Consider the following 27,043-nt stretch of genomic DNA (forward strand, 5'->3'; position numbering starts at 1 on the left):
GCTTAAATCACATACTGATGTTGCAGAGTACTTGCTTGATCGATAAGTTTGAAAAACCAAATTGTTGAATAATTATGTGAGTAATAATGCTATAATAGTATAGAGTATAAGAGAATTAACAAACTGTAAACACATAGGAGATAGCGAATACAGTTGAAGCTGATTGAAAGCGGCCCATAGAGGGTAGTCGTTAATAATAATCCAAGGAAAGAGAATGTGTCTGTAAATAAATTTTAAGTGCATTTTATATATGAGCACACAAACCAACCTCAACTTTAAACTCTAAATGCTCAATACGTCTGTGTGTTGTTGTTTTAATAATTATTTTTTTTTTGGGGAGGGGGGTTGAATTCTTCGAGTTTTTTTTATGGAAGGGGTGGGGTAAGTGTGGTTTCATAAATTCATTATACAAATTAAAAGTTTTACTTACCGTGTAACGGGTATTTTCTGCGGTTGTTTATTTTCTGCGGTATTTTGCGGATAAGAAAAATCCGCAAAAATTCAAAACGCAAAATATTCGTTTAAAAAAATCACTAATTTTGACACTATTTAAAATACAAGCTATAATTTTCAAACATGATCAGTCCGTTATTAGGGGGCTCTGCGTCGTATTTCACACCTAATTATCTCATGTTACCTGTGCGATATCAGTTATAGCTGAACAGATGTAAGGACTGTGTGTCCTGTGAGTATGAAATAAAAATGATCTGAGAAAAGTTCACAAGCAGTATTTAGTAGACTTGTTAAAGATTTGAGAGTTAGTTCTCATTCACATTGAACACGGTAAGAATGTCGATTTTAAGATATGTAAAGCGTGGAAGTATTCTTCCAAATCCTAACGGACAGTTATCGGCAAGTTTATCCCCTGGATCGATCCAAGAGTGTAACACACGGGTGTCTGAAGTAATGGATAAATCTACAAACCAAATTCGTTTTACGTTCCCTAAGGAAAATCCGGTAAACATATGTATTTTTTTGGCGGTCTAATGTAACCGCAGAAATTAAAAACGCAGAATATAATTTGATACTTTTTAGGGGTTAAACCGCAAAAATTTCAAGTCGCAGAAAATACCCGTTATACGGTATATATGAATTGTGATTTTAGAAATGAGAACTTGGCTTTAGAAAGCTCTGAAAAAAAAATAAAACTCGAGTTGAATGTGTTAACATCAACTCCAGGACCTAGAGCTACAATTTTTCCACCAAATTTTTCAGATGTTTCTAAAATTTCTTCAGACCAGGAAAAGGAGGGCAGGTAAAGACATGAGGAATTAGTTGTTTTTCCCAAAAAAATAATTCTTTAAGACAATCTTGAATTTATGATTTTTAATTTTTTTAAGAAACTCAGATTAGTCTGATGTTGAAGAATTCAACAGAAAACTTCAAACAGTTTCTTAAATCCTTCAGAGTAAGTACCGTATATCCGGTTATTTTCCCGATGATCTAATTTTCGCTTTCTCTGCGACTTCTTTTAGATCGCAAATTAATGAATACGCAGAAATTATATCCTATTTCATATTTTATAAGAAACTTTTTAAATCGCAAAAATTGACAGACGCAAATTAAATAATGTTTTAGATTCTCCACATTTTCGCAAATTTTGTCACATGCAAAAAAACCCCGGATATAACGTATTTATAATGCAGCATGAGTCAGTTTTCTCCCTTGTAGTGACAATAATTGCCAAAATATTGTCTTTCAATTTGCTGGACAGAAGACTTAACTAGTAAAGATTCTGAGAATTCCTCATTATAACAATACGGTGTGTTTTGACAAAGGTTATCATGACATTTTCAAAATGACATCAATCTTCTGAATCATATTTATAATAAGTTTGATTACTAATTTAAGAGAGGACACAAACTCAGGCCATGATTGAGGATTCAGAGAATGAGAAATGTTTTAATGAGGAGTCGGTTGATTTTGATGTTCAACCAGTTCCAGGCGTTAGTAACATTTTAACACAAGATGGTGTTGAAGATCAGCCCTTCATTGTTTATCTGTCACAAATACTGACACTGGCTAAGATGCATTACCTGCAAACTTGTCAAATTAAAACGTGGACTGAACAAGTGTCTGTGGAAAAAGTTGTTGTGAAATCAGCACTCTATTTAACATGGGTATGCGTAAATATTTTATAAAGTAGTACCATGCTTTAAATTTGTTAAGATTGTAATGTTATTTGTAAATTCCGTTTTTATCAGGTTTTCATTTATTTACATTTTTGTAACCTGTACTATGGGACTTCCGGGAATAAACTAGTTAGTAAAACGTGCAGCACGGAGTTGGTTGTTCTTCGACATGTTCTTAAGAAACATGAATATTACATGGTGTCAGAAGAAACTATAGTAATTATACCATAATGGAACATATTCGTCCACCACCAGAATTGGATTTTTCCACGACAGATGGAAATTTACCTGAAAGATGGAGAAAATGGGAGCAAACCATGAAATTATACTTAACCATCGCTATGAATGGCAGAACCGATGCAGAGAAATGCAGTGCTTTCCTGTACATTATCGGTCAAGAAGGTAGAGAAATTTTCAATACTATGACAATAGTTGAAGAAGATAGAGATAAAGTAGATGTACTTTTCCAAAAGTTTAAAGAGTACTGCGCTCCGAGAGAAAACATAACAGTGTGGAGACATAGATTTCATACTAAGGTCCAAGGGAAAACAGAAACTATAGACCAGTATGTTACTGATTTAAGAATCATATCTAAGAACTGTAGATTTGACACATTAGAAGATGAGATGTTACGAGATAGAATTGTGTGTGGTGTACACTCCGAGAAAGTGAAAGAGAGACTTCTTAGAGACAATGAACTTACACTCATCAAAGCATTAAGCATATGTCGTGCAAATGAAGAATCACAGAGCAGGATGAAAGACTTACAACAAGAAGAACAGATCAGTGTTGTCAAGTGTGACAGAAACAGACAGTCGGTGAAACCGTCTACAGGAAATAGACATACATTCCAAAAAACTACTGGAACCGGTAATCAACAAACATCTGGAAAGCAGAAATACAGTGGTCCAAATTACAATTCGAGATCAACATTCACATGTGGTAAATGTGGGAAAAGTCACAGTCGAGGACATTGTCCGGCATTTGGGAAAAGATGTAGCAAGTGTCATTGGAAAAATCACTTCGCAGCAATGTGCAAGACTAAAGCTATTCATGCAAACGATCTAAACGGAGATGAAGATTCGCAAGACGAACAAAGAGAAGATTTTTTCATCGGATCGATCTCAAGCAAAATAACAAAGATGAAATATATGTGAACCTAAAGATCAATAATAAAATAGTGAAGTTCAAGTTGGACACTGGATCACAAGTAAATATCCTCACAGATAAAATCTACGAAAAAATTCAGACAGGAGAACCACTCGTTGATACTAGTGTAAGACTTACCAGTTATTCGGGGGATTCCATACCAGTAGCAGGAAAATGTGTACTTCCATACAAAGATCAACAGTTATAGTTCTATGTTACTACTGGAAATCAACCACCCATACTAGGATACAAATCCTGTTGTGAACTAGGATTTATAAAAGTTACCTTATCAACAGGAATATCACAGTGTTTCTCTCCTGTTGATGAATACACAAGTGTGTTTTCTGGACTTGGATGTTTGAAAGAACCTTATACGATATGTATTGATGACAAAATTAAACCTGTCATACACAGTCCAAGGCAAATACCAGCAGCTTTCCGTGATGAACTGAAGAAAACCCTGGACAACATGTAATCAAAAGGAGTTATTAAAAAAAGTCGATCAACCTACTGATTGGGTGAATTCTCTCGTCATTGCAGAAAAAGTCAAAACGGGGAAACTTCGTGTGTGTTTAGAGCCCAGAGATTTAAACAAAGCGATCAAGCGGGAACATTTTCAGTTACCTACTATTGAAGAAATTACATCAAGACTGTCTGGAGCTACTGTGTTCAGTAAACTCGATGCCAATAGTGGATACTGGCAAATACCCCTCGATGAAGCTAGTCAACTCCTCACTACGTTTCATTCACCATTTGGAAGATATTGTTTCTGTCGTATGCCTTTTGGTATCAAAAGTGCACAGGAAGTATTCCAAAAGAGAATTGCGCAACACTTTGACAATATTGATGGTGTAGAAGTTGACATTGATGATATACTGCTATGGGGGAGAAATGAAGAGGAGCACAATAGAAGACTCAGAGCAGTGTTACAGCGATGCCAAGAGATCAACCTTACTCTAAATAAGGACAAATGTATTTTCAATCAATCCGAAATTCAATACATAGGACATGTGATTTCGAAAAATGGAGTGAGACCTGATCCTACGAAAATAGAAGCCATTCTTAAAATGCCACCTCCAACTGACAAGAAAGGAGTCGAACGTCTTTTAGGAACTGTGAACTATCTTGCCAAATTTGTTCCTAATATGTCAGCGATTAACGAGCCTATCAGATCTTTACTCAGGAGTGATGTGTTGTTTACATGGGAAAAACCTCAACAGGATGCATTCGAAGCTATCAAAGACATTTTATCTCGTGAACCAATTCTGACTTTCTTCGATGTTAAAAAACCAGTATGTGTTAGTGTTGATGCTTCAAAGTGTGGTTTAGGTGCTGTGATCACTCAAGATGAAAGACCAATTGCATATGCATCTAGATCATTGACAGAGACTGAGAAGCGATATGCACAAATCGAAAAAGAACTGTTAGCTGTTACATTCGGTTTAGAGAGATTCCACCAGTATACCTATGGTGTCAATGTCATTGTTGAGAATGATCACAAACCATTGGAAAATATTCTAAGGAAATCATTATTCCAAACTCCTCCAAGGCTACAACGACTCTTACTTCGTTTACAGAAATACGATTTCAACTTCAAGTATGTTCCAGGAAAACAGTTGATCATTGCTGATACTCTATCTCGGGCTCATTTACCTCCGACAAAGCAACAAAAAGAAGAAATTTGCGAGGAAATTGAAACTTATGTTCATTCCATGTTTATACCAAGCATTCCCATTTCTAGAAACATACTTCAAGACATCAAAAAAGAAACAGCAAATGATGCTATTCTAAGTGAAGCTATTCGTCTTGTAAAAAGTGGTTGGCCTGAAAACAAAAATCAGCTACGGAAACCATTACAAGAGTACTGGAAGTTAAGATCAGAACTTACATGTGTAGACAGTTTGTTATTGATGAATGAAAGAATTGTTATTCCAGAAGTATTACAACCCGAAATTTTGAGATATCTACATGTTAGTCATCTTGGAATAGAGAAGACTAAAGCTCGTGCAAGAACTGTGGTTTACTGGATTGGTATGAATCGAGACATAACCGACATGATTGCTAAATGTCATACATGTACAGATATGAGAAACAAGAATCCAAAAGAGCCGTTAAATCCGACGCCAGTACCAGAAGGTCCATGGCAAGTGCTTGGTTCAGATTTGTTCACGTTGAACAATGAGGATTATTTGATCGTTGTGGATTATTATTCCAAGTTTTTTGAAGTAGTCAATCTTGAGAACACTAGGAGCAAAACTGTGATCACACATATGAAGTCCATGTTTGCCCGTCATGGCATTCCTTATGAAGTGCGAAGCGATAATGGTCCTCAATATACTTCCAAGGAATTCAAAGATTTCTCCAGAAGTTGGTGTTTCGAACACAAAACGTCGAGTCCATATAACCCACAAGGAAATTGTCTTGCGGAGAAAACCGTTCAAACCGTGAAGAGAATGTTAGAAAAAGCAAGGATAGATGGAAAGGATCCATATATCAGTTTACTAGAATACCGGAACACGCCAGCAGATGTTGAATCTCCGGCAAAACTACTCATGAGCCGACAACTTAGATCAATATTACCAGTAACCAAAAATCAACTGAAACCAAAAGTAGTGCCAGATGACATTACCAGGCAGAAGAGGAAAATTACCCAGAATCGTCAGAAAACTTATTTCGATGTTGGAAGCCGAAAACTGTCAAGTTTGTCGCCAGGACAAAGAGTTAGATTCAGACACAGAGGACAGTGGCAACCCGGATATGTCAGGGATCAAGTCCATACCAGATCATACAACGTACAAGATCAGAATGGAGATCAATTTAGAAGAAATCGAAGAGACATCATACAGTCAAAAGAAACCAGTTTTAAAGAACCAATCGTTGAACTTGATGACGAAGACGAAGATACAGTGAGAGACAAAGAAACAATTAATTCAGAAGCTGGAAACCCGGACACTACAGAAGTTGAAGACGCGAGAAGTCCAGACATTGTTCAGCAAGTGCAACCGTACAAAACGCGTGCAGGCCGAGAAGTGCGTCGTCCGAAATATCTTAATGAATATGTGTGATGGGGCAGAATAATCCCTTACTTATATATTTGCAATCAAGGCAGTCTACCTTGATGTGCACATGATGAGATATGTATACCGGTAAATGATCAGTGAATATTTGTACATATATATGTAAATATATTATATATCTATTTCTTTCAATTGTGTCTATAATGATACTATAAGTGAAATTCTCTATATGAAAAAAAAGACTTTTTAAATCATAATGCAAAATTTATTAAGGGGAAAGATGTAATGTTATTTGTAAATTCCGTTTTTATCAGGTTTTCATTTATTTACATTTTTGTAACCTGTACTATGGGACTTCCGGGAATAAACTAGTTAGTAAAACGTGCAGCACGGAGTTGGTTGTTCTTCGACATGTTCTTAAGAAACATGAATATTACAAAGATTATCAAAAATCATTAAAATTTTTGTACGTTTGTGCTGAAGGACACCAAGTACAGCAATGGTGTTCACAGCCTGTCAGAGGAATGCATCTAGGAGATTTGTTGCTAACTTCTTCAATTTTACTTTTCGGAAGCAATTTTCAGACAGTTTCAATGATCAAATTCATGAAATTTCATTTGATCAGCAAAAATTCTTTTTACAAAATACAGAGAACCTACTTGCTGTTGATGATTTTGGACAGAGCATCAAGAATCTGTATTTGACCAGCTTCGCGAAAGAGATATAATTATCTTAGGTAAATATGTGTGTTGACGTTGAAAGAAAATTTTAGGAACGTTAAAACACTTTATTGTTATTAAAATGCGTTTTTAATTGTCTCTGCATTGTAATTCATGATGGTAGAATGGATAGCCCTGGTCACACAGCTCAATATTGTTCATACATTTTTATGGAGTATGATACCAAGACCACAGTGTACATATTTTATTACATTATATACATGTACAATCAACTTTCCGTTTTCCTTCATTCAACATTCTACATAATAAAAAAACTATTATCAATATCGGAAGGCTTGTTTTGTTCAAGGTTTGCGCTTTTTTCTCGATAAGAGACTACGTATTGTATTGTTGAGGTTGTGACTGATGCACTTGTTCAAGTGGCCTCAGTAATGAGTAAGTTAATACAAAATTGTCGTCATTTTATCACATGTTATATTATTTGTCCCATTATTGTAAGATTAAAATTTTATGAACCTCAGGTGGAACGGGACAGGTTTTTTTATACAATTCATTGTAGGCAGGGGATGCGTGTCTTCAGAACTCTTTAACTAGAATTTCTTCAGTTCCCATTCAGCACAAATACATTTAATTCACTCTTTATAAGGCCAATCACTTATTTCTGAAGAAAAGTACTAGTCTAAACCTGTAAAATTCTCTACATACTGGTTTTTATGAGATTCTGACCCGTTCATATTTTGCTAAATTTTCATGGTTTTTCAGCTTTTTAGACCTCCACCAGCTAATTCCCTGCAGAGGGTTGACCTTCCGTAAAGCGTGCATGTTGCACTATCACATGTCAGAAATTTACTTGTGTATTGTTTACAATGTCCCATCCACCTACTTTTCGTGTTATTTTACCTCCCGTCTGTAACTTGCAATTTCACTGTGTAAAGTCAACACAGCAGTCATAGCCGCAGGTCTAGCATTTTACTTCTGATTCTCATGTACCTAACATATGGGGCCTACATATTGCATATCAATTTCAACTAAAGACACCCCTCTAACTAATGATAATCATTAAAAATCATTTCATGAATTTTAGCAACACTCATAAGCCTTCAAGTACAACAACTCTAAATTTTACAAAAATATTGACAGGTACTTTATCCGAAACTTTCCCTTGCTACCTAAGGTACTTTATTATGGGTGTTGCTAAAACGCGGAACGGAAAACGGAACGGAAAGCGGAACGGAACGGAAAATCTTAACTAATGTTATTTACTTTATAGATTTGTTAATCATGCTATAATCGATATCCTTTGTGTAATTTTCAATTTTTTTGAAAGATTATCAATCCTAGATTATTTATTTAAGAATAATCATTTCCCCAAAATCAACAGTACATGCATTGACCACTATACTCTGTCCTAAAATATCCTCGATTCACATTTTGCTGAATAACTCGATATTTATATATATATGTACCTCAGGGTTCAAGCGATGTTCTTTCAGAAGCATGAACAATTTTCATGATTTCTTCTTTAAAACGTCCTTTCCACCTCATTAGGTTCAATACACGGCTAAAAATAAAGAAGTCTACAGGGTTTTGCATTTCAACAGACCCGGATGATAACGTTGAAAAATTGTGCGAGGTCTTCTGAGTGACCTACGAATGGAGAAAAGATGTCAACATTTCCATTATAAATCTCCGTAAGAAATCTGTTTTCGATCCTGTGAATTTTTCCGATTAGAAAAATGATAATGTGTCAATGAAGTTTTCTTGGATATTTCCCGTTTCATCTGTATCAATTGCATCTTTCAAGGTATGTGTATTTTGTTTTTAAAAATCGTCCAAATGTGTTGCATAACTATTAATATTTTGGGATCGACAGACCATAGTCACAATTTATAATCGGAAAATCAAACCAGGTAACGTCTAGATCTCTATAATCGGATCCTATGTATATAGCTGCAGGAATGAACAACTGTCAAGTAATGCAAACGTATTCAAAATTGCACTGCTTAAAATACCAATTTCACTAAGTACCGGGTATTATAAAACGGTACAAAATGTAGAAAACGAACGCCGATATTGGAGGAAAAATAAAACATTACATAAAATCCACAACGTTATTGGTCCAATTAAAAGATGCTACTTTTTGGTAAAATGATATTTACAATAGCAGGACATGTTTGCAAATAGAAGATGCAACAAGACTTCGTAAAGATGATCATGGATTTCGTCAGTGGTACTTGTTTGTTTTTATCTTAACGATACTGTATCGACTTTATGATTTAAGATCATATAGAACACCAAAAATTCAATGTTGATGTTAGCATAATTATATACATCGTATTTGAAATATTCATAAAACACATAAAACGCTTTCACTAACTGCGTTACCCTTTTATGCCTGCAATACCATATAAGAAAAATAATTTAAAAGTTAAAGCTAATTTACTCTTTTAATATTTTACAATTTGTGTACATTTGATTTTTTTTCGTTTCGTACTCAACAGTAAAGCAAATTGAATGCAATGCTATATTTGATAGACATTCATACTTGTAAGAATATCAATAAAATAGCCACATGTTGATAATCATTCATAAGATATGAATAAATGATACAAAGTAAATCATTCTTGGCCAGTCTATACCCTTTTAAATCGATAAACGTGAGATGATATTTTCCGTTTTCCGTTCCGTTCCGCTTTCCGTTCCGTTTTCCGTTCCGCGTTTTAGCAACACCCCTTTATTATGCACTTAAGAAAATATATACCTTATATTTTTCAGAAAAAGACTTCCAAAACATAAGACATTCTTTCGATATTTGGCATGGGACAAACAATTTGGGCCAAAAAATCATCAAGTTACTTGCTTTATTCAATGTACTATACTTTCTATTATCTATTGAATAATATATTTCATGCAATTTTTTTAAAACTTCTTTTCGCAGTGTTTTTTTTAACTTTTGATACCTTTTAAGTTGACCAAGAGAAAAGCAAGAAAGATCTACTGTCATGGACAATGCATGTTGTCAACCATTATTGGTTCACAGCTAGCATCTCCAACACAAAGGAAGAGTTTGTTGAAGTTTTTAGGTAATAAATTTGATGACTTTTAGAAGCATAATTTAAAATATGGTCTTAATTAACTACTATTTTTTTCTTGAAGGGGAACTGGATAGGAATCCTACACCATACAATAACTGTTCATAGCTGGGTTTTGTCCTAGAGCAACATTTATGAGTGCAGTCATGGACCCCTGACTGAAGAGCGGACAAAAGGATGGTTGGAAATATATTCTCCAGCTCATGTGGCCCTTCGCGAGATAGTTTTAGATAAAAGTCTTCAAAACAATGGAACCTACTACCTGAACTGCAGGTCAGTTTTCTTATATCTCTTGATTAAGTTTTGAAATTTGCTGGCAAAACTTGTACTTATGCATTTTGTTTATTACAGAAGCACAGCAGAACTGCAAAATTTTCAGAATCTTGTGAATGCATACGCCTCCAAGCGACATTCTTATAATCCACGTAGATGCAGGAATCGACTTGCTGTCCTGGACTAAACCACCATATCAACAGAAACATTCTTGTTAAAAAAGATGGCTCAACTCAGTTAACTACTTCTTAACACATATGGTCAGTATTGTAATCACTTTTTCATACACTAGATAAAAATCAAAGCAACATTTTTGATCTTTCCACCTTTTAGGTGAAAGACCTTTTGTATTTCTTATGTTTTTTATTATTATTGTTTTTTCCTCTTTTTTTCCAGGGACAGCTTTTTTGTTTCTAAAAATATTGAAACAATTTTTTCTTTATGTTATAACCCATTAAAAGTTATGGTACCAAATGACCCTTTGCGTGATAACTCCCAGAACTTACAAAGTTATTGCCCTTTGTGTACGAAGTGATTGTTATCGCTACTCCTCTGAAACCATACGAGATAGAGACTTGGAACTTTTACCAATTTCTTCAGTACACTTAGAGGGTTCTTCAATCTATTCATACCGAAAGGATCTGAGGGGCCTTCTAGTAGTTATTGCCTCTAAAAGTATTTACTTTTCTATAAAATCACTTCCAACTTTTTTATTATTTGTCATAGAGACTTCGGACCACTTGAGATGGAAGCGTCTACCTTGGCCGAACAAAACGACATAAAGGTCGAAGGTCAAGGTCATTTGAAAATCCGTTAATTAATGAGTTTTTAGATCTCTTTTGTTTAGTGTGGTAGAGAAAAACTTTTTCATGGATGTAAAAGAACTCTTAAGACATTTTAAAATATAGCCCCTTGGCTCCTTCCTTTAAAAAGCTACAGAGTTATTGCCCCTATTGTACAAAATGCTTGTTATCGCTACTCCTCATTAACCGTAAGAGATAGATACTTGAAACTTTTACCAATGTTATCAGTACACTTAGAGGGTTCTTCAATCTATTCATACCGAAAGGAGCTGAGGCCCCCTTCTAGTAGTTATTGCCCCTGAAAGTATTTACATTTCCATAAAATCACTTCCAACTTTTTATTGTTTATCATAGAGACTTCGGACCACATGGGATGGAAGCGTCTACCTTGGCCGAACAAAATGACAAAAAGGTCAAAGGTCAAGGTCATTTGGAGAACTATAAATTAATGAGTTTATAGATCTCTTTTGTTTAGGGTGGTAGAGAAAAACTTTTTTCATGGATGTAGTCGGACATCACAAGACATTTCAAAATATAACCAATTGACCCTTATCATGTAACAATTATAGAGTAATTGCCCCTATTGTACAAATGCTTGATATCGCTTCTCTTCATTAACCGTTAGAGATAGAGACTTGAAACGTTTACTAATGTGTTCAGTACACTAAGACACTCCTTCAATTTTTTCATATCGAAAGGGTCCAAAGTCCCTTTGTAGCAGTTATTGCCCCTGAAAGTTTCGAACATAATAAAAACACAGATAGTTTTTGAATCAATAATTATAGATACATCGGACCACTTGGTATTGAAGAGTCTACCTTGTCAAATCAAAATGACATAAAGGTCAAAGGTCAAGGTCAAGCAATAAAAAAATTGCAAACTTAATCGTTTGACACTTTATTATGAAGTAACGCAGAAAAAATACTTTATTCTATTTAACCAATCTTATTTCAAACATAAAAAACAATGAAGTGGAAAGACCTCTAATTGTTCGAGAACAATTAGTCTACTAGTCATACATGTTTTGATTACAGAGGTGTTATGTTACATGCATTAATTTTGTATTTGATGTTTTATTCTGATCCTGTGGCGATAAGCATCACCCGTATTTTTGGGTTATTTTAGGCAATTAGTGCGCCCCTCATTGTTATTAGTACGTTTCCGGTTCTATGAGCATGGTCGCTTGTGTTTGGTAGATGTATCAGTGCCACGATGTAAGTTTTAACCTTTTATTTTGTGCGTATGATTGTACACATATGATTATTTGCATACATAAAATAAGCTTATCATTTATGAAGTGAAAGTACAGAATGTATTGATATTTTTGACACAATGTGTATGGAAAATTGTTTCGCACCAAATGTTAGTGCCACTAAACTTTTCATAAAAAATCATGTTATATTAAGCATTTGTCAATGACAGAATTTAATGAATATAACTGAATATTGCTTCTTATTCTATGATAGTTTTGCAGAGTATCAATTTGATGTCTTTGGGTCGAATTTATAGCATTTTTATATGTCGATCGTCAGTCTACATAGTACTTGATCTGGAGTCTTGTATATTGTATCTACATAACAGTACTCTACTAACTTGCGACATATATTGTAGTAACAAGCATATTAGGAACTCGATGTTTATTATATACACGGCTCCCTTCAGATGCGTTTACATGTGTGTTTAAGCACTTATGTTACTTTTGTGACACCTGTGTAATTCCTGTTTATGTTACTTTTGTGACACCTGTGTAATTCCTGTTTATTTCAGCATTTTACCATTTGCATTAGACACAATAAACTTGTCTGCCAGAACCCTGGTGATTTTTAACTGTTCTGATCTGGTTTAGCTTGGCTGCGCCTGGGCAGCTACGGTAGAAAGATCCACTACTGATGATGTCTACAAGAGGTGACGTACCGGATTCTACTGTGAATATTCCGAAATACCCGTCCATAGATTCACTGCAGGAACTCACAAAGACCAGCAAGCAAAAGGTCAAGTCCCCAGCACCTTCTGTGTCCTCTCACAGATCGTGCGCGAGCTCAGTACGTCTACAGCAGAAGTTAGCAGCGGAGACCGAGAAGAAACGTTTGGAGTTTCTAGAGGAGGAGTCGAAGTTTTTAGAAGAAAAGGCGGCATACGAAGCCAACGCAATTATACAGAAAGCAAACCTGGATGCAACGGAAAAAAGGCTATCGGCGAAGAAGGAGGCAACCACTGCTGTAGCTCAATTACAGGCAGTAGAGGAAGATGAGGATTTGGACTTTCTGTATGAACCTACATAAAGTCACTCAGTGATACTGGGAAGAACAGCAGAGTACGTTAGCAATCAAGAACCCATTGTTCCGCCACAAGAGGATCTGGGACAGGAACCTAACAACAAAATACGCAGTGAACATGTAGAGACAAGCAATTCTCAGTGTATGACTACAGACTTGGCGAAGTATCTTGTGAAGCGAGATTTACTGACAGCATGGCTTCACAAGTTCGATGACAAATCGGAACACAACGTTTCATGGAAGTGCCCTTTTCAGAGTGTGACAAGGGAAATCGAAGCCACACCGGCCGAAGAACTAGACTTGTAACTTCGGTGGACCGGAGAGGATCATCTAAGCAAGTACCGAGTTCAAATGTAGCAAACACTGGAACGCCTATTGCAACATTGGAAAGAACTTGGAAACGCCTTAATAGCCGTTATGGTTCTCCAGAGAAAGTGGAAGTTGCTCTCAAGATGCACTGAACTCTGTCCCCAAGATGACAGTTAAAGACAGGGGGAAAATGTATGAACTTTCTGACATTGTGTCTGAAATAAGGGCATTTAAGGAGAGACCAGAGTATGCTGGACTTTTAAGCTTCTAAGACAATTCTACAGGAATCAACCCGAGCAAAAATGCCGCCCAACTTACAGAATAGGTGGCGTGATCGTGTCGCGATGTAGTAGCGTATATACAATGTGTTATTCCCACCCTTCACATACTTCTGCGACTTTGTGCATGACATGGCCGTAGTGTTTTGACTTCGATATTAATACACAAAATTGTAAATAGGCATGGACCGCCAGTAAGAAATACTAGAGTGTTAAACTTTTATTTTGTGTATATGATTGTACACATATGATTATTTGCATACATAAAATAAGCTGATTATTTATGAAAGAAAGTACAAAATGTATTGATATTTTCGACAAAATGTGTAGGGAAAATTGTTTACTGTTTTATTTTCGCGCCAAATGTTAGTGCCACTATATCTTTCATAAAACATGTTACATTAAGCATTTGTCAATGACAGAATTGAATGAATATAACTGAATATTGCCTCTTATTCTACTATAGTTGCGAATAGAATCAGTTTGATGTTGTTGGGTCAAATTTATAGCATATTTATATGTCGATCGTCAGTCTCCTCATTCTACATAGTACTTGACCTGGAGTCTTGTATATTGTATCTACTTAACAGTACTCTACTAAATTGTTTCATATATTCTAGTAACAAGCAAAGGAATTCGATGTTTATTATATACACGGCTCCCTTCAGATACGTTTACATGTGTGTTTAAGAACTAATGTTAATTTTTAACACCTGTGTAATTCCTGTTTATATGTTTGTTTCAGCATTTTACCATTTGCTTTAGACACAATAAATAAACAGGTCTGCCATAACCCTGGTGTTTTTGAACTGTGTCTGATCTGGATTAGCTTGGCTGCGCCTGGGCAGCTACAAGAGGAGTTACAACAACAAAAGTGGAAGGTGGGCGGTTCACCCTGTACAGGTGAAGAAAGCTTTTGAATATATGCCAACACTGCTTGAAAAGATTTTTCTGTCCAGCGTATCAGATGAGATAGGGATGAACCAACCAGTGGTACTGGACGCAGATGATCCAAGACGGTTGTCTGGTTCCACTCCCACCACCAACAGATCAGCTTGCTTTAGAACGGAAGTCAAGATTCATTTCATGACAAAAAGACATTAATATTGGAGAAACATAAGATATAAAGTGCTACATGTCAATTTAACACTATTGTATGATTACTTTATTTTTAGCTAAAAAAATGAATAAATTTGTACTGATAACATATGTAAGTTATTGCATATTTAGATTGCTTACTTTATCCTAGTCTGCCATCCATAAATCCTCTATACTGACTAAAAGCATCAGGAAATTTGTTCCTGATTTTCCAGACACAACAGTTGGATAATACCCTGCATTTTCTTGCACCTAAATGGGCATGGTGCCAAAGGATACACTGTCTATATGCTGAATGCCTATTCCCTATGTTCTGCATCAGGGGCTGAAGTCATGATGTCTTCTCTATAGCGTCTCGCTAAAAGTAAGACAAGGTCATCAAAGACAACTCTTTGGAAATCCTGAAAACATGAGAAACATTGTTTAGTACAGAGTTTGGTTAAATTCAGTATATTAAATCTACGATACATAAGTTTTAAGATCTTACAGGAACTATTGAAACAGGAACTTGTTGAAGTTTCTCAATATCTGAAGGGATCTCTCGACTGTGGTTGCAGGTGCACCAGCTCGGAACACCATCTGATGGTTGGGGGTGGTTCCTTGTCGTCTTTCATTCTGTGAGGACTCATTTAGAACATCAAAAACAAGTTAGGTCATGTTCACATATCCTTCCAACAAGGTTCCTCAGAGTTTGTTCTTCAAGTGTGGCAAAAGTTGCCTAAAGATTACAGTAGTAGTGTGAGAATTGTACACGCAACAGAAGATGGCATCTCTTTAAAGTTTTTGACATTTCTCTGTATTAAAAAATCAGAATTAAGGTGAAAGATTGCCTTTTATCTTCGACTTCAACATACATTGAGCTGAATATCTCTCTGCTCACTAGCAGCAGCAACTCTTTCAGCATTTCTTCTGAGCCAGTGAACGTATTAAACTATAATGTACTTTAATCAAATGTAAATATTGACAGATGTTACATACCACCTTAATAAGATACTTGAGCTGTTCATCTTATTCTTAAAAAGCAAACTGATGAATCTTTAAATGTATGTTTAGTTCTCGAGCGTTTTTATCCTAAAGATGTTTCTTGTCGTTTAAAATTTTACAATAAATCAATATGACAAAGAAAATTTTCCTTTGATTTTTTTCAGTTAACACAAAAAATTTTATTCTTGTTTCCTGATCATTGACCCCAAAAAATATAAATACAAAAAGGTAAAATAAAAAAAAGGAAATTTCATTTTTATAAATTCAAAACATGGAATAATGAAAGAAAATTGTTACGGTGAACTGTTCATGAACAAGTAAATTTAGTTTGATTCCCACCCAGATTGTTCTTTGCAAAGTTTTAATTTAAAAAGAATACTCAATAAACAGTAAAATCTACAAAAGATAGGATCTTAGTCTTTTTATCCCAAGTCTCTGATACCTTTTGTAAGATAGTTTGTGCCATAAATGAGTTCGGAAAATGGCCGTCGAAGTTATTAATTCCGGTTTTTATGGAAAATGGGCCATATTTCCTTTATTAGAATCAATCTTGTTACAGATAAAAACGATGTTAGGACGACCATTTTGCGAACTTATGTATGGCACGCGACTGTACGTATAGCTGATATTAGCAATGACTGCTATGTAGAGAGATCCTTTGCATTTAGCGTGTATGTATTCCCCTTCTTCATATTGTGCGATTTCCTTGCGAGGCTGGCAAATAGTGCTCACGCTGATTATTCTTAGATACTGATCCTCCAACTCTATCAACGCATACAGTGTATCAGACATTTTCAACGACCAGCGGGTTTCAAGTTTGTACCTTTTTGTGTTGACTTATCTGATATTCATGCAAATGATAATCTACCATTTCAGACTATAGGAGACTTTAAAATCTTTGAGGTACAAATGGCGTCACTACCTGAGGTTTTCAGTGTTGGCCTACGTGTAAGCATTGTGGAAGTAGAAAGTGCTTCATTTGAAAGCACAGACAAAATGAGTAGTTTATAAATTTTTATTTCGTGAAATTGTTCTATAGAATTATGTTAACAATTTGTTCATATAAAAAAAATTAACTTTATTTGATAGTATATCTTTCAGTATTAAAAAATGCACGAATGGATAAATGCATTGTATTTTACTTTATTTAAAAACCTTTATGAATATGTTACGTTTTTTTCCTGTAAAAATTCAGAGCCAAAATCATCAACTCCAAAGTCCAATGTATCCCTTGAAAGGTATATACCATGAAGCATTCCCGTAGTAAGATCGTTACTGGGAAAGGGAGAAATATACAAAGAGTGGAATAAAATGATAGAGGAGACTGCATACCATGTTTTAAGTCTTAGTACTTTTGAGACAAAAGGTATCACATCTGCTTAGAAACTTCCGATTACTGCGAGGGGTTATCCTCCTTAAGCGAACAATTCCTTGAATGACTTCTCATTAACGCATTTCACTCGGTTGACTTTCACGGATATCCATAACTTTTGGTCGATAACATTAACATTCGCTCCAGAATCGACTAACAGCTTCAACTACAGGGACATTTACAATATTGTCCTTTGTTTCATTACTACTAATGCTGAACGCATAATGTTGCTCGGCATTCTCGTTATTCTGACACACCTTATCATGAATATCAGCAGTTCTCATTCTGTATGTTGGTGGCTTCTGTAAGGAATGTTTGAGTTTCCTTGTAAAACAGTATACCCCACTATCTACTCTTCGGAGTGGATGTATGAATAGCGTCAAAATAAATAATTTCAGTTCTAAGGTATCCAACCCATACAAGGACCTACTTTTTCTAACCTTGAATATCCACCATGAATTAAATACTTTTATTTATACTTTTATGTATACTTCAATTAAATGAATGTTTAAGACTAGAAAAAAATATTTACTGAGAGAAATTTTCAAAAGTATTATTAACTAAGTAGTAATTAATTAATGAGATTGCATTAAGGTCTATGGGGAGAGGCGCATATTTTAGATTAAAAAAGTAAATACAAAGAATATCAATAAATTCTTTGGTGGAAAGGCTTATTTATTCATTAGGAATACACAAACTATTGAAAATAATTTATACCGAATACATGTATAGAAATATTTATTTAGATTAAAAGCAAAGGGGTCAACTCTTCAACAAAAGATCATTTTTAGGACAAGTGTTCCTCTCTTTTATCATGAAAATAATATCCAAGTATTCAAAATACACATTTGCTATGCATTCAGATTCATTGAATCTGGTGCTATTATGGGTGGTATACCTTTATCGGTGTGTGAATCATGTGCAGGCAAGTATTCAGCAACTTTCGTAAAGGCATTAAACATTTTAAATGGCTATGACAAATTGGCCCGGACGTTTGAGAAAACATCGGATTTAAAATGTATTATTTCTTATCAATGAGTTGATAATAAGCCGATAGGTAAAGACCACAGTTCGGGAGAGATTATACGCAAGGCAAAGCATTGTCCGATGACTTTAGAGAATCATACGCGCTCGACAGCTAATTTTGTAAATGACAAACGATATCTATGTGTACTCTATATTATGAAACCAACTGATTTTATTGTGAAGAGGGTATACATATGTAAATAGATATCGTTCGTCAAAATTGACTGGGGAACGCCCATGCAGAGTGTCACTAGTCTGAAGTCGAGTGAGACTATTTTTTAATCAGGGTTTATTCCTAGAGAAAAATAATTCCAAATTTAATTTAATAAATTAAAATTATACCCAGATAAAACTTTTTTTCCGCTAAGTTATATTTAAGAGATATACGTGTTCATTGTATATACACAAACATGATGACTGAATCTCTGAAGTCATCGGACAATGCTTTGCCTTTCGTATAATCTCTCCTAAATTCGGATCTTCTAATATTTGCTGAACATATATATATATATATATATATATATATAATAAGCACAAACATTGCAATAACTCTCAAATTGACATATACCTGCCCATAGTGAATGATAAAGATATACAAGTGCTTTATGTATATCTTTATCATTCACTATGGGCAGGTATATGTCAATTTGAGAGTTATTGCAATGTTTGTGCTTATTATATGTATATATCTATGCAATGTGTATCGTCCCGATCCTCTCAAATTGTCGTTTAACTGCATTCCACCTGTATCTCAAACGACCGTGTAGTGAGCGACCAGCGCGCTAGTTTCCCTTCGTCATCGAAAGCAAGATTTTTGTCTTGCCTAGATGGCCCAGTGGTTAGCGCGGTGGCCGCTCACTGCTAGGAGAATGGGTTTCAGAGGTCGTGAGTTCAAGCCCCGGCCGGGGCGGAGGTGGAACTCCAAAAAGGTGAATTTCTCTGTGCTTTATATATATATATATATATATATATATATATATGAAGTAAAATATTTTTCAATTGCTTTGCTGATATTAAATAAAATGTCTTTCGATCGCTTTAATTTATATAGCAAGTTAAAACAAGTGTCCCCGCCAATTCAAATGATTTGACTGCTACAGGTGAAATTTGACGATTTGGAGTTGTATATTTCCAAACTTGCCAATTAATGTTCCGCGGTCTCTAGCAAATTTAGTCTAAATATTGCGGAATCTGATATCCAAGAAATGAAATTTCATAAATCTGTCCTATATTTTCCCATGGAAGCACTTACAAACTGAGATGCGAAGAAGAAAACGAGGATTCAGATGATGACTATTCTGCCTCAAGAATGCAGATAGCTAACCAATCGTACTTTAGATAACGATTTATTCGTGAACTTGGTTAAAAGCTACAATAAAACAAAACAATAATAAGTACATAATCAAAACATATATGACACAAAATTACACATTTTCACAACTTCCCTACGACAGTATTAAGGTTCTGAGCAGATCATGCATTCAGCACATATTATGATGAAAACTAGCATGTATTGCAAGCATACATATATTTGACCTATTTATGACGCTACTGATGGACCGTAGATAAAGGTATGAATATAAATACACAATATTATGAATTATAACTATTAGATGCACGTTAACAAACTAATTTCTGTTATATTACATGTACGAGGATAATCTATTGACAGGATATACGTTTATGGTAAATAAATTCGTCATGACTCGATACAGTATGTAGTGACTCGTAAATAAACAACACATCGATATGGCATTATGAATGATTATAAAAACTAGATGTAGGAAGTAAATATTGTAAATACTTACACCGTGGCGAACCAAAGTAGTGCGACATTGCTAACAGCGTCTGACTAGTGTGTTGTAGCGGGAAAAAGTGATGCAAAAACCGTGCACCTCTTAATACAGAAGAGTTCTAATTTTGTAATAACTCGTACATGAACTGATTCGTACAAAAACGATATTTATAAAACAAGTAACAACACACTCCCCGCCTGATATCTGTAAGATATCACTATTACACATATTGAAAAAAAAGACAAATTAAATCAGATTGAAAACTTACAAAAATGAAGTTTGCCTCATGACGATGAAATAAATGATGGAAAAGTACCACATGTACTAACCATGTTACTTATAAAACAAAATTCCTACACAGCTTACAGTGGAATCACTTCACAAATTGGTCTGACTAGAATAACAGGTTTGTCGTTCCTTAACAACTTTATCTGAATTTTTCTAACTAAAGTATCATCACTCTTAAATGTTTTCTGCACAACTGCCATAGGCCAAAAGTTCCTTGGACTGTCCTCTTTCATCAACACGACGTCACCTTCCTTGATGTTTGGCTCTTCACTCTTCCATTTCCTGCGCGGCTGAAGTAAGTGGAGGTAGTCAGATTTCCACTTCTTCCAGAACTGGTTCGCGAGACCTTGCACACGTTTCCACTCGGATCTTAGCATATCTTTTACACTGATGTCACCAAACTCGGGGCAGTCGAAATCAGAAGAATGTTTCTGTGTCAACAGTACGTTGGGTGTTAGCACGAACGGATTATCAGGGTCGGCTGACACAGGCGTCAACGGTCGGGAATTGATGATCGTGGTCACCTCTGCCATCAAGGTGCAGAGAACATCATGAGTAACATTCCGATTACTTGGTTCCATTAGCATGGCGTCCAGGATCCTTCGTACGAGCCCAATCATCCTTTCCCAAACGCCTCCAAAGTGTGATGAATGTGGGGGATTGAATATCCACTTTGTCCCAGAATCATATAAGAACTTCTTCAATGTGTCCTCTTCAACGCTGATGGTATCAATTTTCAGGTCGTCTGTTGCTCCAATGAAATTGGTACCTCTGTCCGACCGAAATATCTTAACTTTCCCTCTAATACTGGTAAATCGGCGCACTGCATTGATGAATGCTGAAGAACTTAACGAATCAACTACTTCTATGTGAATCGCTCTCGTCACTAAGCATGTAAATAAAACACCCCATCGTTTGGAGGATGCACTCCCTCCTCGTGTTTTTCTAGTGATGACCTGCCAGGGGCCAAAGACGTCAACACCGACGTTGGTGAATGGAGGTGCAGGTTCAAGCCGGTCAGCTGGGAGGTCAGCCATTTTCTGTGCCGCAATCTTTCCTCTCAGCTTCTTGCAGGTGATGCATTTGTAAATAACTGAAGACACAAGTCTTTTTCCTCCAGTGATCCAGAGTCCTGCAGATCTGACAGCGCCCTCTGTAAGGTGACGGCCCTGGTGTTTCAATAGGTCATGGTGATGACGGACTAGTAAGGTAGCAATGTGATGAGACCCTGGGATAATAGCTGGGTTCTTCTCAAAGTTATTTAACTTCAATTTGTTGAGTCTCCCTCCTACACGTAGGATGCCCTGCTCGTCTAGGACTGGACCCAGTGCTTGAATCGCGCTTCCTCTCTGAAGGGCCTGGGCACTGCTGATACATCGAATCTCTTCGCTATAAACGCTGTGCTGTACTACACTTATGATAAAGTTTTCAGCTTCACTGAAGGTAACAGACTGATTATATGACGTCTTCTTTCTCCTTTGGCGTGCTCTAGTTTTCAGAATACCGAACGCACGCACCAGTCTAGACCACTGAGAGCACCGCTCAAATCTGTCAACAATACTTTGTCCAGATGAAGCTTCAGGTACTGGCTCGACTTCAGACAGGTAGGTATTCACATCAGATTTGCAGGTAATCAGGTTAGAGGCATCATCAGGTTCTAATGACTGTCTCATGAGAAAATCAATGGGTCCCTGTATCCAAGCACTGCTTTGAAGCTTGTTAGCTGCTAAGCCTCTGGTCACAATGTCGGCAGGGTTTAGTCCTGTAGGAAAATAATTCCATTGCTCCGGGGTCGAATGCTTGAGTATTTGCTCAACTCGATTCGAAACGTAAATGAAAAACCTTCTTGTCTGGTTGGTAATATACCCCAGAACTACTCTACTATCGGAGTAGAATTTCACAGAGTCAAACTCGATGTTCAAATGTTCATTGGCCAATTGGTAGATTTCAACTGCAAGAAGAGCAGAGCACAATTCGAGTCTTGGTATCGTATGCCCATGAGGGGGCGCAACTTTGGTCTTCCCAATAACAAATCCTACATAGTGTTTGTTTTCATCATAAATCACATGAATGTAGGCAACCGCAGCAATTGCTTTCTCAGATGCGTCACAAAACACATGTAGCTTGATACGAATATTCCCTTGCAGAGAACATGGAACATACTGACGGGGTATGGATACATCTTGGAGATCGGAAAGCATCTTTTTCCATGTCTGCCATTTCTGTCCTTCGATATCGATGAGTGGCTCGTCCCATCCAGTGCTTCCGACTGTCAGCTGGCGCAGTATCAGCTTCCCTTCTATCGTCACCGGTGCGGCAAATCCTAAGGGATCGTAGATACTGTTTATCACAGATAATACTCCACGACGAGTCAAGGGTTTCTCCTCGCTGGAGATCTGGAAGGTAAATGTATCAAGGTTCATGTTCCAGTAGAGTCCTAAGCTCCTTTGTATAGGTAAGTCAGCTGATAGTTCTAGGCTCTTTAGTTCCTTCGACAAATCGTCTGGATCAAATTCTCGTACGACATCCTTGCTGTTTGAAGCAATCTTATGCAGACGTAAATTACCATGAACAGCTAAAGCATGTTGAGTTCGTTTCATCAGGTCTACTGCTTGTTTCTCGGTGGGTACAGATATCAAACCGTCGTCTACGTAGAAGTGTTTCAGAACAAAGTCTGTGACATCTGGTCCAAAGGAATCCTTAGCGTCTAATGCAGTTCTGTGTAGACCGTACGTGGCTACGGAGGGCGATGGTTCATTTCCGAACACATGGACCCTCATCCTGTGCTCTATCAGGTCTTCGTTGAAGTCATTGTTTCGGTGCCAGAAGAAGCGCAAGTAGTTTCTATGATCGGGTCTAACATAAAAACAATGAAACATTTGCTGTATGTCGGCTGTTATGGCCACTGGCTCCTTTCGGAATCTAATGAACACTCCGAGCAGACTGTTGTTCAAATCTGGGCCAGACATCAAGACATCGTTCAAGGATAGTCCACGAAAGGTAGCCGAAGAGTCGAACACTCCTCTTATCTGGTCTGGCTTGCGAGGGTGATATACGCCGAAGACAGGTAGATACCAAACTTCTTCCTCCTCGTCAACAGGTGGCGCTACCTCGACATGCTTATGATTAAAGAGTTTCTGCATGAAATCGATAAAATGTTTTTGTTTTAGAGGATCCCTTTTAAGACTAAGATTGAATCTGTTAGCTCTGTCCAAAGCCATGGAACGGTTATTTGGTAAACGTGGGCGCTGGCTCTTAAACGGAAGTGGGGCCTCCCAGTTACCATCTGAGTTCTTTCTGAAGTTTTTTTCCATTTCCTCAAGGAAGATTCTATCTTCTGTAGATAATCCTGGCTTATTGTCGTCAGGAGTAAGTAAAAATGTCTTATCATCAATATCCAGAAGTTGCTTGGTACAACTATTCGACATTGGGGAATCTTTAATCACGAGTTGGTTCTCGCAAGGTCGTAATAAGGATGGTCGTCCATTGGATAATACAAAAGTCTTGTATACATTGACGTCACTACTTTGATGCTGAGATCCAAGGCACACGTCACCAACCACAGTCCATCCTAATGGGGATCGAAGTCCAATCGGTGCATCGGGATGGCCAGTTTTCTGATCGAGAATGCGGTGTACATATGGTACGTCTCTGCCGATGAGCAACAAGATTTGGCACTGGTCATCTAAGCGGTCAAGCTCAATGTCACCAAGGTGTGGATGATATCTCGTGACATCCGGCGATGGAATTTCCTGTCTGTTGTTTGGTATATTGTCACATTCAATGAGAACAGGTAAGTCTATGCTCACATGGCGATCGCAGGATTCCATCACAAATCCCGAGGCACGTCGACCAGAAGTTACGAGTTTTCCATTGCACGAGTTCATGATGTATTCCTCGGGTGGTGAACAAATCTTGAACATGTCGAAGAACGAACTTCTGGCAAGAGATCGATTGCTTTGGTCATCGAGAATTATGTACATTTTCACGCGGGTCCTTGGATCTTTGCTATGATGTACAAACACAGGTAAGATCTTGGCACACGACTTCCCGTAGGTCATATTTCCGCAGATCTCCGTGCATGAGGACTCCACTACAAGTGGATTGGATGTAGTTCTGTAGGTATTTCTCCCTGAATGAGGAGTTCTCTCCCCGCCATGAACTTTAGAGGGGGTGTCTCCATGCATAACTGTCACATGCTTGTCACTATCACAAATGGTACACTTAATCTTTTCCCTACAGTGTCTGCTTTTATGCATGAAGTCACAGCACTTAAAGCACAACCCCTTTTCTCTGAGAAGGGCCTTCCGGGCTTCTAATGGTTTAGTCTGGAATGCGCGGCACTCACTTAGTCGATGGCTTGTTCCGTGAATGGCACAGACGGTGTCGTCCCTCGAATCTGAGGAAATTTCTGTATTTGCAGTGGTAATTCGAGTCTTAACAGGTAAGGGAGACGAGCGAATGATCTTCTGCGGTGTGTTCATAGTTTCGGTGAAGGAAAAACTTGGGTCATTCCTGACGCGGCTCATTTCCCTTACAAAGTCAACAAAAAACTTAAACGGTGGAAAGCACTGCTTGGTCTCTTTGTAGTTGTAGGCTCTTGAGATCCACTTTTCTCTCATGTTGTGAGGTAACTTTTCTATGATTGGATTTATCCCAACCGAAGAGTCGAAATATGCTAGAAGTGGCTTGTATGCTGTCTGTTCCTTTAAACTTAGAATTTCTGTAAGTAGGTCAGCAAGTTCGAAGAGTTTCTGTGTATCCTTGATGCTAAGTCTAGGAAATTTGGCAAGCTTGTCCTTTAAAATGCTTTCAATCATTTCGGGTGCACCATATCTTTGGTCCAACCTCTCCCATAGGAGACGCAGAGCTTTCGACGGGTTGTCTGCATTGGCGGCCCGAATACTCAAGGCATATGAGCTGGATTCTGGCCCTAGCCACTTCACCAAAAGGTCAAGTTGCTCAAAATCAGAAACTTGTAAGTCGGCGAGGACATTTTTGAAACTCGATTTCCACACGAAATAGGTTTCTGGTTTGTCACAAAATTGATAGAGTCTAGACATTAACAGTTCTCTCCTTAAGAGGAATTTGGAAATGTCAGGAAACATTGGAATGTTTGGACGCGTGACAGGCGGCATCTCTGCGTATGTTGTAGCTGGTGTTTGCGGACGTATATCTGATTCAGGAAGGTCACGATATGTATCTACTGGGTTATTGGTCAGAATTGCTCGGCGTGAGTCGTTCATCTCATGGGTAGCATGAGATACTGGCTGTGGTTCGGATTGTGGTCTGTGTGTAGCGTTTTGTGGAACAATGGATGCGTCTGGGCACATGGTTTCACTTTGTCCTTCCAAATGCACAGTGTTCACATATTCACTAGTCCTCTCATGAGGGTCTTCCTCTGGTACATGAATATCATCATCAATGTTATCAAACTCACTTAAGTCACCTCCAACAGATTCCTGTTCATACACTCTAGCTTCTGCATCCAGTGCAGCTGCTGTTTTCTTGGCTGTCAGTAGATCTATATCTGCGTTGTAATCGGATCTCCTTCTCACTGCTGAGGCTCTAATAGTTGCTTGGTCAATCTCGTCCTGTTCCTCAAGCTGAGATAACGTTTTCCTGAGAGCTGCCTCCTCTTCAGCTAGCCTTATGAGAGCACGAGCAGCTTCTGCTTTGGCACGCTTCATGATGCTTGAAGAGGATGAATGTTTCGTACTGCTTTGCGATCCGTGTTTCGATGTGGGTTTCTTCATGGAGTGTGAATCCTTCTCACGGGGTGAGACCGGCTCCTTCTTGACCCTGACGGGGTCCACTACTTCCGATGGCTCCATGTGGGTCTTTTTACTATTCTGCCTCAAGAATGCAGATAGCTAACCAATCGTACTTTAGATAACGATTTATTCGTGAACTTGGTTAAAAGCTACAATAAAACAAAACAATAATAAGTACATAATCAAAACATATATGACACAAAATTACACATTTTCACAACTTCCCTACGACAGTATTAAGGTTCTGAGCAGATCATGCATTCAGCACATATTATGATGAAAACTAGCATGTATTGCAAGCATACATATATTTGACCTATTTATGACGCTACTGATGGACCGTAGATAAAGGTATGAATATAAATACACAATATTATGAATTATAACTATTAGATGCACGTTAACAAACTAATTTCTGTTATATTACGAGGATAATCTATTGACAGGATATACGTTTATGGTAAATAAATTCGTCATGACTCGATACAGTATGTAGTGACTCGTAAATAAACAACACATCGATATGGCATTATGAATGATTATAAAAACTAGATGTAGGAAGTAAATATTGTAAATACTTACACCGTGGCGAACCAAAGTAGTGCGACATTGCTAACAGCGTCTGACTAGTGTGTTGTAGCGGGAAAAAGTGATGCAAAAACCGTGCACCTCTTAAAACAGAAGAGTTCTAATTTT

The 27,043-nt window shown here is 37.1% G+C and overlaps 2 protein-coding genes across 2 annotated transcripts; one reads left to right on the top strand and one right to left on the bottom strand.

Moving 5' to 3' along the window:
- Nucleotides 1–2,758: 2,758 nt before the first annotated feature.
- Nucleotides 2,759–6,832, top strand: LOC128174186 (uncharacterized protein K02A2.6-like). The gene is made up of 3 exons (XM_052839802.1): nucleotides 2,759–3,002; nucleotides 3,822–6,310; nucleotides 6,782–6,832. Exons 1-3 carry the CDS (start codon nucleotides 2,759–2,761, stop codon nucleotides 6,830–6,832), a joined length of 2,784 nt encoding a protein of 927 aa, XP_052695762.1.
- A 13,314-nt stretch (nucleotides 6,833–20,146) lies between these two features.
- LOC128173640 (uncharacterized) lies at nucleotides 20,147–27,013 on the bottom strand. Its single transcript, XM_052839312.1, has 2 exons — nucleotides 26,930–27,013; nucleotides 20,147–26,496 (listed from the first exon to the last, which is right to left on the bottom strand). Exon 2 carries the CDS (start codon nucleotides 26,405–26,407, stop codon nucleotides 20,648–20,650), a length of 5,760 nt encoding a protein of 1,919 aa, XP_052695272.1. The 5' UTR covers nucleotides 26,408–26,496; nucleotides 26,930–27,013; the 3' UTR covers nucleotides 20,147–20,647.
- Between the last annotated feature and the right edge of the window lie 30 nt (nucleotides 27,014–27,043).

The sequence above is a fragment of the Crassostrea angulata genome, chromosome 2 (assembly GCF_025612915.1).
Source record: "Crassostrea angulata isolate pt1a10 chromosome 2, ASM2561291v2, whole genome shotgun sequence".
NCBI lineage: Eukaryota > Metazoa > Mollusca > Bivalvia > Ostreida > Ostreidae > Magallana > Magallana angulata.

Excerpts from the sequence above, each read along its gene's own strand:
- LOC128174186 (XM_052839802.1), top strand. The coding sequence starts at position 2,759 with ATGTTACGAGATAGAATTGTGTGTGGTGTACACTCCGAGAAAGTGAAA. Across the intron at positions 3,003-3,821 it reads CCAAAAAACTACTGGAACCG|AAAAAGTCAAAACGGGGAAA; the intron begins GTAATCAACAAA and ends TCGTCATTGCAG. Across the intron at positions 6,311-6,781 it reads AAACGCGTGCAGGCCGAGAA|GACACCAAGTACAGCAATGG; the intron begins GTGCGTCGTCCG and ends TTTGTGCTGAAG.
- LOC128173640 (XM_052839312.1), bottom strand. The coding sequence starts at position 26,407 with ATGGAGCCATCGGAAGTAGTGGACCCCGTCAGGGTCAAGAAGGAGCCG.